General features: G+C 45.3%; 2 protein-coding genes across 8 annotated transcripts in view; one reads left to right on the forward strand and one right to left on the reverse strand.

Moving 5' to 3' along the window:
* Positions 1–10,438: 10,438 nt before the first annotated feature.
* On the reverse strand, positions 10,439–10,912 carry LOC126948905 (ubiquitin-like). The gene has a single exon (XM_050781368.1). It carries the CDS (start codon positions 10,877–10,879, stop codon positions 10,439–10,441), a length of 441 nt encoding a protein of 146 aa, XP_050637325.1. The 5' UTR covers positions 10,880–10,912.
* A 1,797-nt stretch (positions 10,913–12,709) lies between these two features.
* The window catches only part of SLC4A7 (solute carrier family 4 member 7), a 107,243-nt gene continuing 106,208 nt past the window's right edge, over positions 12,710–13,744 (forward strand). For 3 of the 7 annotated variants that reach the window (XM_050779455.1, XM_050779452.1, XM_050779456.1), the window contains exon 1: positions 12,971–13,059. In XM_050779455.1, coding sequence (XP_050635412.1) covers positions 13,000–13,059 — 60 coding nt within the window. In that variant the 5' untranslated portion in view covers positions 12,971–12,999. Of the gene's footprint in view, positions 13,060–13,385; positions 13,608–13,744 lie in introns of those variants that run through there. The other 4 variants (XM_050779450.1, XM_050779453.1, XM_050779449.1 and 1 more) reach the window with 3 other exon arrangements.

Consider the following 13,744-nt stretch of genomic DNA (forward strand, 5'->3'; position numbering starts at 1 on the left):
CTGTTTTCCACAATGGTTGAACTAGTTTACAGTCTCACCAACAGTGTAAAAGTGTTCCTATTTCTCCATATCCTCTCCAGCACCTGTTGTTTCCTGATTTTTTAATGATTGCCATTCTAACTGGTGTGAGATGGTATCTCATTGTGGTTTTGATTTGCGTTTCTCTGATGGCGAGTGATGATGAGCATTTTTTCATGTGTCTGTTGGCTGTATGAATGTCTTCTTTTGAGAAGTGTCTGTTCATATCCTTTGCCCACTTTTTGATGGGGTTGTTTGCTTTTTTCTTGTAAATTTGTTTGAGTTCTTTGTAGGTTCTGGATATTAGCCCTTTGTCAGATGAGTAGATTGCAAAAATTTTCTCCCATTCTGTAGGTTGCCTGTTCACTCTGATGGTAGTTTCTTTTACTGTGCAGAAGCTCTTTAGTTTAATTAGATCCCATTTGTCTATTTTGGCTTTTGTTGCCATTGCTTTTGGTGTTTTACACATGAAATCCTTGCCCATGCCTATGTCCTGAATGGTATTACCTAGGTTTTCTTCTAGGGTTTTTATAGTTTTAGGTCTAACATTTAAGTCTCTAATCCATCTTGAATTAATTTTCGTATAAGGAGTAAGGAAAGAATCCAGTTTCAACATTCTACTTATGGCTAGCCAATTTTCCCAGCACCATTTATTAAATAGGGAATCCTTTCCCCATTTCTTGTTTTTGTCAGGTTTGTCAAAGATCAGATGACGTAGATGTGTGCTATTATTTCTGAGGGCTCTGTTCTGTTCCATTGGTCTATATCTCTGTTTTGGTACCAGTACCATGCTGTTTTGGTTAATGTAGCCTTGTAGTATAGTTTGAAGTCAGGTAGCATGATGCCTCCAGCTTTGTTGTTTGGGCTTAGAATTGTCTTGGCAATGCGGGATCTTTTTTGGTTCCATATGAACTTTAAAGCAGTTTTTTCCAATTCTGTGAAGAAACTCATTGGTAGCTTAATGGGGATGGCATTTAATCTATAAATTACCTTGAGCAGTATGGCCATTTTCACAATATTGATTCTTCCTATCCATGTGCATGGTATGTTCTTCCATTTGTTTGTGTCCTCTTTTATTTTACTAAGCAGTAGTTTGTAGTTCTCCTTGAAGAGGTCCTTTACATCCCTTGTAAGTTGGATTCCTAGGTATTTTATTCTCTTTGAAGCTATTGTGAATGGGAGTTCATTCATGATTTGGCTTTCTGTTTGTCTGTTACTGGTGTATAAGAATGCTTGTGATTTTTGCACATTGATTTTGTGTCCTGAGACTTTGCTGAAGTTGCTTCTCAGCTTAAGGAGATTTTGGGCTGAGACGATGGGGTTTCTAAATATATAATCATGTCATCTGCAAACAGGGACAATTTGACTTCTTCTTTTCCTAACTGAATACCTTTGATTTCTTTCTCTTGCCTGATTGCCCTAGCCAGAACTTCCAACACTATGTTGAATAGGAGTGGTGAGAGAGGGCATCTCTGTCTTGTGCCAGTTTTCAAAGGGAATGCTTCCAGTTTTTGCCCATTCGGTATGATATTGGCTGTGGGTTTGTCATAAATAGCTCTTATTAATTTGAGCTATTTATAGCTCAAATACTGAGTTCCATCCATCAATACTGAGTTTATTGAGAGTTTTTAGCATGAAGGGCTGTTGAATTTTGTCAAAGGCCTTTTCTGCATCTATTGAGAAAATCATGTGGTCTTTGTCTTTGGTTCTGTTTATATGCTGGCTTACGTTTATTATATGTTGAACCAGCCTTGCATCCCAGGGATGAAGCCCACTTGATCATGGTGGATAAGCTTTTTGATGTGCTGCTGGATTCAGTTTGCCAGTATTTTATTGAGGATTTTTGCATCGATGTTCATCAGGGATATTGGTCTAAAATTCTCTTTTTTTGTTATGTCTCTGCCAGTCTTTGGTATCAGGAGCTCTTAAAGAGATCTTTAAGGAGAGGGAGAGAGAGCATAGGTGTGGGAAAGAAGGAGCTATAGGACAGGTAGAAGCTGAAAACTGCTTCCAGTGTAAGAGAGAGCCTCCCCACCCAAGGAGTTCTAGACACTTGGATCTCTATGGCTCTCCATGGCTCCCTACAGCTCCCTCTTTATCCTGCCAGGTATTTTCTTATCTGTTATCTTAACTGGCCTTTCTAATGTCTTTGAAATAAATACAAGTATTGCAGGTCTGAGGTCCTTTATTTGAAATACTTAGGGCTTGATATTTTTAGATTTCAGAACTTTTTAAAGTTTAGATAGGTGGTATAATGACAGTTACGTATGTAATGAGACACTCACTGCAGGGTCTGGAACAATATCTTTTTTTTTTTTTTTTTTAGACAGAGTTTCGCGCTGTTGCCCAGGATGGAGTGCAGTGGCGTGATCTTGGCTCACTGCAACCTCCACCTCCCGGGTTCAAGCAATTCTCTGCCTCAGCTTCCTGAGTAGCTGGGATTATAGGCACTTGCCACCATGCCTGGCTAATTTTTGTATGATTAGTAGAGACAGAGTTTCACCATCTTGGCCAGGCTGGTCTTGAACTCCTGACCTCATGATTCACCCGCCTCGGCCTCCCAAAGTGCTGGGATTGCAGACTTGAGCCACCGCGCCCGACCGACAATATCTTTTTATCAGATAGACATTTCTGCAAGGAGATCTATGAATATTCACAATAATGTGATGAAGATTACAAACAGCCTCATGTCAATTTGGTTAGGCTTTTTTTGCAGTCAAATAAGTTACAGAACACTATCAATCTTTCGGGCTCTATGGATTTTACAGTTGAGGAGAAGAGATTGAGGCCTGAATTATTCCCATTTACAGATGAGAAAACAGAAGTCCAGTGGTGTTAAGTGACATGTCATGTGTCATGTAGAACCCAAGTCTCCTTTTTTTTTTTTGCCAGTTTTAGATTACTGTAAAATAATTATGAATATTCCAAGATGATTCGATCCAATTCAAGCAATTATTTTAACACGATTGCATGAAAACACTTTGTTTTTAGAATTTCGAAACCATGGCAAGAAATCTTTTTCTCTACCTCTGGCTCCTTAAAAGTCTATTCTATCTTTTTCTGTGCTTTTTTTTTTTTTTTTTTTTTGAGATGGAGTCTCGCTCTGTCGCCCAGCCCAGGCTGGAGTGCAGTGGCGCGATCTCGGCTCACTGCAAGCTCCGCCTCCCGGGTTCACGCCATTCTCCTGCCTCAGCCTCCCGAGTAGCTGGGACTACAGGCGCCCACAACCGCGCCCGGCTAATTTTTTGTATTTTTAGTAGAGACGGGGTTTCACCGTGGTCTCGATCTCCTGACCTTGTGATCCGCCCGCCATGGGACCTTGGGATTTTAGATGTCCTCTTTGGTTCATATGGGTTCTTCTCCAAAACTCATCTCAGTCCTAGTCATGGACTTGGCTGAAGGGACGATTTTCCTAAAAGAAGTGTTTCTTGTAATTGAGGGCTGTATAAAGAGTGATTCTCTTTATATCAAATGAGCAACAGGGATCTGTCTAATGCTTCCCTAGCTCAAGCACTAACAGGAACAGTCCTCTGAAACAACTGAAAAAAAAAACCACACCCAGGTGTACCTAGGTGTGACCAATATGGACTCTAACTTTTAAAGAACATTGCCTAAATCAAAACATGTAATGATCTTCAAAAGAAATTTGCTGGCACATCTTGGAGTCCCAATGTACACTATTCAGTACTTGCCACCTGTTACTCAATGGTAGATTACAGCATTTGAGCCTGATGCCTGAGCAAACTATGTGGTGATCAATTACTTTAATCTGATTTGGAAAAAGTCAGCATTGCAAAAGAAACAATGAGATGAATGTTAGCCTGTCTAGGGGTCAGTTCCAGAACACTTCCTATCTGTGTTATTTGATCATGACAGTGCTTCCAGGCTTTATTTTATTTATTTATTTTTATTTTTTGAGACAGAGTCTTACTCTGTTGCCCAGGCTGGAGTGCGATGGCATGATCTCGACTCACTGCAACCTCTGCCTCCTAGGTTCAAGCAATTCTCCTGCCTCAGCCTCCTGAGTAGCGAGTAGCTGGTATTACAGGTACCCACCACCACGCCTGGCTAATTTTTTGTATTTTTAGTAGAGACGGGGTTTCACCATGTTGGCTAGGCTGGTCTCGAACTCCTGACCTCAGGTCATCCGCCCTCGGGTCAGGTAATCCTATAATCTGGGATTACAGGTGAGAGCCACTGTGCCTGGCGAGACTTTAGTTTTGATAAACGTAGTTTCTTCTGAATACATACAGGTATAATAGAATTCAGAATCAGACATACACATAGTTTGGTATATATTCATAAAAAAATTGAAGAGAACTCAAAAAATTATTATTTTATTAAGGATGCGGTGTGATATGGTTTGGCTGTGTACCCACCCAAATCTCATCTTGATATCTTGTGTTCTCATCTTGAGATCCACAAGTCGTGGGAGGGTCCTGGTGGGAGATAATTGAATCAAGGGGGCAAGTCTTTCCCATGCTGTTCTCGTGATAGTGGATAAGTCTCACAAGATGTGATGGTTTTATAAAGCGGTATTCCCCTGCACTAGTTCTCTCTCTTTGCCTGCTGCCATCCATATAAGATGTGACTTGTTCCTCCTTGCCTTCCACCATGATTGTGAGGCCTCCCCAGCCACATGAAACTATAAGTCCATTAAACACTTTTTCCTATATAAATGACCCAGTCTCTGATATGTCTTTATCAGCAGTGTGAAAATAAACTAATACACTGTGACATACTCTTTTAAAGCACAGCAACATAGAATTGGCGCATAATCACTTGATATAAAAATCAAGTGAGTGCTAAAGGGAATTATATTTCACAGACTGTAAAATGTATCTTGATCAATTTTATATATGTCACTTTTTGTGCTAAGTCAGGTTTATTGGGTATTACTTACATAGAATGATATTCATCATTTTAACGTACAGTACTGTGAGTTTTGACAAATGCATCTATAGAGTTGTATAACTAATATCGTGATGAAGAAAAAAATGGTGGCCAGGCATGGGGGTTCATGCCTGTAATCTCAGCACTGTGGGAGGCTGGGGCAGGCGGATCACTTGAGGTGAGGAGTTCAAGACCAGCCTGGCCAATATGGTGAAACCCCATCTCTACTAAAAATACAAAAATTAGCTGGGTGTGGTGGCACATGCCTATAATCCCAGCTACTGTGGAGGTTGAGGCAGCAGAATTGCTTGAACCTGGGAGGCAGAGATTGCAGTGAGTCAAGATCATGCCACTGCACTCCAGCCTGGGTGACAGAGTGAGACTCCGTCTGAAAAAAAAAAAAAAAAAAAAAAATTAAGGTGATGTTTTATATTGTTGTGATAATACAAAATTTCTATTCTTCTTAAGTGAGAACTTCGTTGATTAGAGAGCATACTGGGAAATGATTAAAAGGGCTTTTTTTTTTTTTTTTTTGAGACTGTCTTGCTCTGTCACCCAGGCTAGAGTGCAGTGGTGAGACTTCAGCTCACTGCAACCTCTGCCTCCTGGGTTCAAGTGATTCTCCTGCCTCAGCCTGCAGAGTAGCTGGATTACAGGCGCGCACCACCACGCCTAGCTAATTTTTGTATTTTCAGTAGAGACGGGGTTTCCCTATGTTGGCCAGGCTGGTCTTGAACTCCTGACCTCAGGTGATCTGCCTGCCTCAGCCCTGCGAAGTGTTGGGATCACAGGTGTGAGCCACTGTGCCCGTCCTAAAAGAGAATTTTTGAAGTACCAATAGAAGACTCTACCAAATAGGTTACTTCTTAAAATGTGAAGGTAAGGATAAATCAAATCTCATTGTATAACTTACCTACATTACACTTAAAAATATGTAACATCAAAAATGAAATGTTATTTAATACATTTTTTTTTGAGATGGAGTTTCACTCTTGTCGCCCAGGCTGGAGTGCAGTGGTGCTCATTGCAACCTCCGCCCCCTAGGTTCAAGCAATTCTCCTGCCTCAGCCTCCCTAGTAGCTGGGATTACCAGCTACTATGCCCAACAATTTTTTTTTTTTTTTTTGTATTTTTAATAGAGATAGGGTTTTGCCATGTTGGCCAGAGTGGTCTCAAACTCCTGACCTCAAGTGATCCGCCCTCTTCGGCCTCTGAAAATGCTGGGATTTCAGTCATGAGCCACCACCTCCAGCCATAAAAGGTTTTTAAACATAAAGAAACAATATATGACCTTTGTTTTTACTGTCGATACAATTTTCATTAATATTAACCTATAAAAAGACCAGGTGGCTGGAGGCAGTGGCTCACACCTGTAATCTTAGCACTTTGGGAGGCCAAGGGAGGTGGATCACTTGAGGCAAGGAGTTCAAGAGCAGCCTGGCCTACATAGTGAAACACCGTCTCTACTAAAAATACAAAAAATCCCAGGACTATCGGAGACTGAGGCGGGTGGATCACTTGAGGTCAGGAGTTCAAGACCAGCCTTGGCAACATGGTGAAACCCTGTCTCTACTAAAAATACAAAAATTAACCAGGTGTGGTGGCGCATGCCTGTAATCCCAGCTACTCAAGAGGCTAAGGCAGGAGAATCACTTGGACCCAGGAGGCAGAGGTTGCAGTGAGCTGAGATTGCACCATTGTACTCCAGCTTGGGCGACAGAGCGAGACTCCGTCTCAAAAAAAAAAAAAAAAAAAATTTGACAGGTGTGGTGGTGGGCACCTGTAATCCCAGCTACTTAGGAGGCTGAGGCACAAGAACTGCTTGAACCGGGAGGCAGAGGTTGCAGTGAGCCAAGATCACGACACTGCACTCCAGCCTGGTGACAGAGCAAGACTCTGTCTCGGGAAAAAAAAAAAAAAAAAAAAAAAAAACCAAAAACCAAAAAATCAGCCGGGTGTGGTGGCATACACCTCTAGTCACATCTATTTGTGAGGCTCAGTCAGGAGAATCTCTTGAACCCAGGAAGCAGAGGTTGCAGTGAGCTGAGATAGCGCCACTGCACTCCAGCCTGGTGAGAGAGGCTCTGTCTCAAAAAAAATAAAAACAAAAACAAAACCAGGTGTGGTGGCTCACACCTATAATCCTAGCATTTTGGGAGGCTGAGGCAAGAGGGATGCTTGAGCCCAGGAGTTTTAGACCAGCCTGTGCAACATAGTGAGATCCCTGTCCCTACCAAAAAAAAAAATTGGCTGAGTTAGTGGCTCGTGCCTGTGATCCCTACTCAGGAGGTTTGAGTTAGGAGGATTGCTTGAGTCTGCGAGGTTGAGGCTGCAGTGAGCTGTGACCACACAATTGCACTCAGTAACAGAGCAAGACCCTGTCTCAAAAAAGTTAAAAGTACAATAAGATAGATACCCTCACCTCCAATGATACTCACTCTTAAAAGTGTCTTAACTTACTTCCAGAAGGGAATAGATACATAGATATATAATTTTTTTAGCTTGTAAAAGGAATCATAGTATACCCTTTTGTTACTTAACTTTGTCTTTTTCTGTAACTTAATAATATTCACAATATATTTTGAAACCCTTTCCTTCTCAGCACACCTGTCTAACTCATTCTTTTTAATCATAAATTGCATTTCATCATTTGTAGTAATAAAATAGAAGTAACCAATCTCCCTTGACTGACATATTGATGATTACTAGTTTATTTTTCTATCAAAAGGTTGGTAGGTGGGGCTGAACATTCCAGGCCTCTAATCCTCTAATCAATTGGTCTTTCTGGCGACTGACCCCATTTCTGGTGACTGGACTATCTAGTGGTCCCACTGTAGGTAACCACATTAGTTAGCATAGACTCAGAAGTTATGAAAGTGTCTTGTTTTGAATAACAAAAGACACTGCTATCACTCAGGAAATTCTAAAGGTTTTAAAAGTGCTATAATAGGAACCTAGGACAAAACCAAATATGTTTTATATTATACCACATATACCATCATGAATCAGTTTAAATCTACTACATTTCTCTGTAGCTTTTCCAAACATCTTCATATTCACCTTTGTCCCACAGAGGGCAGTCTTATCCCCTCCCACCCTCAGTGGAATTCATTCGATTTCTTTCATTGAGGTTCCTAGGACTCAGAACTACACGCATTGCATTGTTGATAGTTGTTTATATATTGGTGTTTTGCACTCTGAACTCCATGAGACCAGGGACAAGGTCTGTTTTTGTTTTTATTTCTTCATCTTTTGAATATTTATCTGTATGCCTAGCCTATAGAAATGAAGAACAATGAAGTCATTTTCCTTGCGTCTTTGCCCCACTGAGGCTGCTCTGGTGCTCTTGAAAACACTATTCCAATGATTTTACTTTTCCTTATAGGATCAGATGATAGAAAACATTTAAATTTTATCTATGACCAAGAAGAGGCAATGAAGATACATATAGTTGCCAAAGAACCCTCTGCTAAAAGTTAAGAATGGTTTCACGTGGCCAGGTGCAGTTGCTCACGCCTGTAATGCGAGCACTTTGGGAGGCCGGGGTGGACAGATTACCTGATGTTGTCGGAAATTCGAGACCAGCCTGACCAACATGGAGAAACCCTGTCTCTACTAAAAATACAAAATTAGCCAGGCGTGGTGGTGCATACCTGTAATCCTACCTACTTGGGAGGTCGAGGCAGGAGAATTGCTTGAATTGGGAGGCAGAGGTTGCAGTGAGCCAAGATCGAGCCATTGCACTCCAGCCTGGACAAGAGTGAAACTCTGCCTCGAAAAAGAAAAGAATGGTTTCATGCTTTTCAAAATGCCAAAGAAGCTGCTCTCTGTCTTTATAAACTATACCTTGGCCTATAGAGAATTGTTCTTGGCAAGATTATTCACTCCTCAGGATGGAAATGTTGCCAAGAGGTCTGTAGGATTACCTACTGCTCCAGATACTCAGGAAGTATTCTGAAATTAGGATACAGCTAAAACTCATTAACTTTAGGTACTACCACTTCATTGCTACTGATGAATTTAGGTTTACATTTGCCTTTGTTTAGTAAATGTTTCCCTGTGCCACATTTCACATTATTATTATTATTATTATTTTTTTTTTTTTTTTTTGAGATGGAGTCTGAACCTGTCGCCCAGGCTGGGGTGCAATAGTGTAATCTCGGCTCACTGCAACCTTGGCCTCCCGGGTTCAAACAATTCTCCTGTCTCAGACTCCTGAGTAGCTGAGATTACTGGTGCCTGCCACCATGCCCAGCTAATTTTTGTATTTTTAGTAGAGATAGGGTTTCACCATGTTGGCCAGGCTGGTCTCAAACTCCTGACCTCAGGTGATCTGCCCACCTTGGCCTCCCAAAGTGTAGAGATTACAGGCGTGAGCCACTGCACCTGGCCCCAGATGAATATTTAAAATATTCGAGAATACAATTTACCTTTCAGCACCTTGGAACACTTTATAGCCATCTCTAGTTGCACGAAAGCAATTTTAACACATTATCTTCTTGAATGAACTTTGGCTGAGGTTGAATTAAGTGGGCAACTGAGTGATAAATTTTATAATTCAGATCTTTGCTACATTTCTCTTCTAGCAGTTGGGATGAAATGAGGAGTGGAAAAAGTGCATGGCAACAAAGACATCACTAAAAAAATATTTGTGGATTAAATAAACCAATAGTTTTTTCTTCTTGCAAGATAGATGAACAGAAATTCATTGTTTAGCAAGGTCTGCCAAGCATGTATTTTTAAGACCTTCTTGAAGTTGACTACTTAACACTTTCAACTCTGGCACCATGGTTCTTGACTCCTACTTTGTTCTTGTTACTATGGCCACATCCTCAGCTGTCACCTAAGATGCTCTTAGGTTTTAAGAACAGATGTATTACCCCACCTGTACATTTACTCATTTAACACATGTGCTGAGAGTTTACAAGGGCCAAACACTCAGGTAGACACAGGGATATCTGAGAAAAAAACCAAAAACCAAAAACCAAGTTTGCTGTACACATGAAGCTTACATGGAGCTCGCATTTGTGCATGTGTGTGTGTGTGTAGTCAATAAGCATAATAAGTCATAAAATATATAGAATGTTATAGCCAGACGCAGTGGCTCACACCTGTAATCTCAGCACTTTGGGAGGCTGAGGCAGGTGGATCACCTGAGGTCAGGAGTTCTAGACCAGCCTGGCCAACATGATGAAACCCCATCTCTACTAAAAATACAAAAAATTAGCTGGGTGTGGTGGCAGGTACCTGTAATCCCAGTTACTTGTGAGGCTGAGGCAGGAGAATCGCTTGAACTTGGGAGGCGGAGGTTGCAGTGAGCCGAGATGGTGCCACCGCACTCCAGCGTGGGCAACAGAGTGAGACTCCGTCTCAAAAATAAATAAATAAGAATGGTGCCATAGTAAGAGTAGTTCCACTCACCAGAACTTAAAATCAGTTATTCCTGTGAGTTTCAGCTTCCTCATCTGTAAAATGGAGCTATAACATATTTTGTAGTATTTTTGTTTGTTTGTTTTTGCTGCTCCAGTCAACGAAAGAGACACTTTATTGAGGCTCCAGGGAGGCTGCCCTTCGAGGAAGGAAGAGCCTTGACCTTCTTCTTGGGGTGCAGGTTGTTGGTGTGGTCACACTTCTTGCAGCAGTTGACAGCATGGGGGTGCAGGCAAGCATAGCACTTGCGGCAGATCATCTTGTCAAAGTTGCGTTTCTGGAAGAGCTGGCAGAGGGAAGGCTCAATAATGCCACCTCGCAGGCGCAGCACCAGGTGCAGGGTGGACTCTTCCCAGATGTCGTAGTCTGAGAGAGTTCGGCCATCCTCCAGCTGTTTGCCGGCAAGTATCAGATGCTGCTGGTCAGGTGGGATACCCTCCTTGTCTTGAATTTTGGCTTTGACATCCTCATTGGTGTCACTGGGCTTGACCTCAAGAGTGATGGTCTTGCCCGTAAGGGTCTTCACAAAGATCTGCATCTCTGCATCTGCAGCTCGGCCGCCTCACTGAAGAAAAAGAGGACGGCAGATATTTTGCAGTATTGTGAGGATTAGAGATGAAATATGTTTGCCAAATGTCACAGTCTCTAATTGTAGGCCTCTTTACATAGTAGCTATTAATAGAGGCACATCTGCTCTTGTACAAGTAAGTGAACAATGTGTGCTGGACTAGAAGTAACTCTGGGAAATTTAGGACAAAAGGGGACTAGGGCCCAAACAAGGAATGAGTCATCCAGCATACCTAGCTACCTATTGCTGACAAAAAGCTGTACTAATACCCTGTTGGAGATGAATAGGATGTGAGCTCCGGATCCGCTGATGTATTTATATATCCTTCCATTGCACGGCTTCAGTTCTTTCCAACTAAATCTCTCCTTATCTTTTTTTATTTTATTTTTTATTTTTTTGAGACAGGGTCTAGCTCTGTCGCCCTGGCTGGAGTGCAGTGGTGTGATCTCAGTTCACTGCAACCTCCGCCTCCTGGGTTCAAGCGATTCTCCTGCCTCAGCCTCCTGAGTAGCTGGGATTACAGGCGCATGCCACCACGCCAGGCTAATTTTTGTGTTTTTAGTAGAGACGGAGTTTCATCATGTTGGTCAGGCTGGTCTCGAACTCCTGATCTCGGGTGATCCACCAGCCTCGGCCTCCCAAACTGCTGGGATTACAGGCGTAAGCGCCAGGCCAAACCTCTCCCTATCTTTATGAAACACTCAAGAGAAACCTGTTAACAATAATGACAATTATCAGGATGCTATGTGCCAGACACTTTTATGAATAGAAATCCCCTTAATCCTTCAATGAGCCTGTGTGGCAGGTATTAGAATCATCCCGTTACAGAAGGGATATTTGAGAGACGCCCTACAGGGTGGACTCAAGAATGTGGCAGCTGGCCGGGTGTGGTGGCTCACGCCTGTAATCCCAGCACTTCAGGAGGCCGAGGCGGGTGGATCACCTTAGCTCAGGAGTTCCAGACCAGCCTAGCCAACACGATGAAACCCCGTCTCTACTAAAAATACAAAACGTAGCTGGGGGTGGTGGCGCACATCTGTAGTCCCAGCTACTCAGGAGCCTGAGGCAGGAGAATAGCTTGAATCCAGGCAGCGGAGGTTGCAGTGAGCCGAGATCATGCCATTGCACTCCAACCTGGGCTGGGCGACAGTGCAAGGCTCCGTCTCAAAAAAAAAAAAAAAAAAAAAAAAAAAAGTGGCAGCTGTCATGGTAGTCAGTGGGCGAGCAAGCACAGGAGGACACCTGGTCAAGTGTACCCCATCTTTCACGGTCCCCGAGTTGGGGTTTGTGCCTACTGGACTTACAGAAAAGAAACTTTCAGGAGTCGTGAAGACCCGTTAGTTGCTTCGGAGGTTATCCTGGGCGTCCTTGAGAGAGGTGGAGTCCTCCTTCCCTGCAGTCTCTAAAGAATGTAGTTAGGAGCCAAGGGAGGTGGTGACCCCCCACCCCATTGAGAACGTCAGGGGAGCTTCCGACTTGAAAAACTAGTTAGACGCTCAGCTTCGGTCAATTAAGCTTATACAAAGAGGGGCGGGGCGTCCTGAGGAGGTGGCACGGGGGAGTTGGGCGGAAGTCCGCCAGCCGCCGATTGGCTGGGACAAATATCCTTTCCGCGTCCCTCCCGCCCCATCTCCGGGTGGCCTAGCGGCGCGGCCCGCGGGCGCGCTGAGGAGGCTGGCGGTGCCAGACTGGCAGGGGGCGTGACCCTAGGAGGCGGGGCGGAGGGCGTGTCTTGCCTGGCCCGGGGGCCGCGCTCGTCACGGTTTGCGGCTCCGCCCCCGAACCCCTCCTCCTACGCGACTCTCCTCCTTCCCGCTCGGTCCTTCGGTTCGCTCAGTTCTAGCTCCAGGTTCCACGCCGCGGCCTCGCTCTTCTGCGAGAGCCAGCCCAGCGGTCGCAGCGCGCACACGCACGCCCCGCGTCTCCCGCGCCCGGCGCCCGGCTCTCCCCACGCGCGCACACCTCGCGCACGGACGCACCCACGTTTCTCCTCGCGCGCCGGGGGCTCGGCGGCGGCGGCAGCAGCGGCAGAAGCAGGCAGACCGCGCGGGGCAATACCGTAGCGGCCGTCACGGGCTGGCCGGCCGGCCATGGAGGCTGATGGGGCCGGCGAGCAGATGAGACCGCTACTCACCCGGGTAACGAGCAGGGTGAGGGCGCCGCGGCGGTGGGGCTCCTCGGCGGGGGTAGGGCGCGGGGCGAGGCAGACAAAGGCGGGGGGCGCGGCGGCCGTCGCGGCTCGGCCACCTAGTCCCAGGCCCGTCGCCCCTCCACCTCCCGGCGGCCGGCGCGCCTCGCCGTCCCCTTTGTGTGGCGGCCTGGGGCGCGGGTGCGAGGGGGCCGGCGGCTGCGCCCGGGAGGCCCAAGTCGGGGCTGCCGGAGGCGCGCCGCGGGCATCCTCTGCGCGGCTCAGGCGGGACCCCGACATCCCCACAGAGGCCGCCTGTGACCCCGACCATCCATCCCTTCCCTCAGTGCTCGCCTCCCCTGTTTCTCAGCGCGCTCCCCAGGCGGGGTCCTGGTTCCGGTTGCTTTGGCGCAGGAGTTTCAGATTAGCCCTCGAAAACCTATCTTTCTTCTCCTTCTAAGGAGGACGGCGGCTCCACCTGTCTCTAGCCCCAGGCAGTGGTGAAGAGCTGGTTGAATCTTTCCCCCTCTTTCCGAGTGTCCCCTCCCGCTCCGCGGTGCGCTTTGTTCGGTGAGTTCTCCGGCCGCGTGGACTGGCCGCGCTCCTTCCCGGCCAAGGCTGTTTCGCTGTTGCCTGCCGGGTCCGCCTTCTCCACTGGCTGGAACCCGGGGAGTATCCTCCTGCCGCAGGCCAAGTAGAAGGAGGAG

This window comes from Macaca thibetana, chromosome 2, assembly GCF_024542745.1.
Source record: "Macaca thibetana thibetana isolate TM-01 chromosome 2, ASM2454274v1, whole genome shotgun sequence".
In the NCBI taxonomy this organism is placed as follows: Eukaryota; Metazoa; Chordata; class Mammalia; order Primates; family Cercopithecidae; genus Macaca; species Macaca thibetana.

What these genes read in the sequence shown, in the direction of transcription:
- LOC126948905 (XM_050781368.1), bottom strand. Translation starts at nt 10,879, where the DNA reads ATGCAGATCTTTGTGAAGACCCTTACGGGCAAGACCATCACTCTTGAG.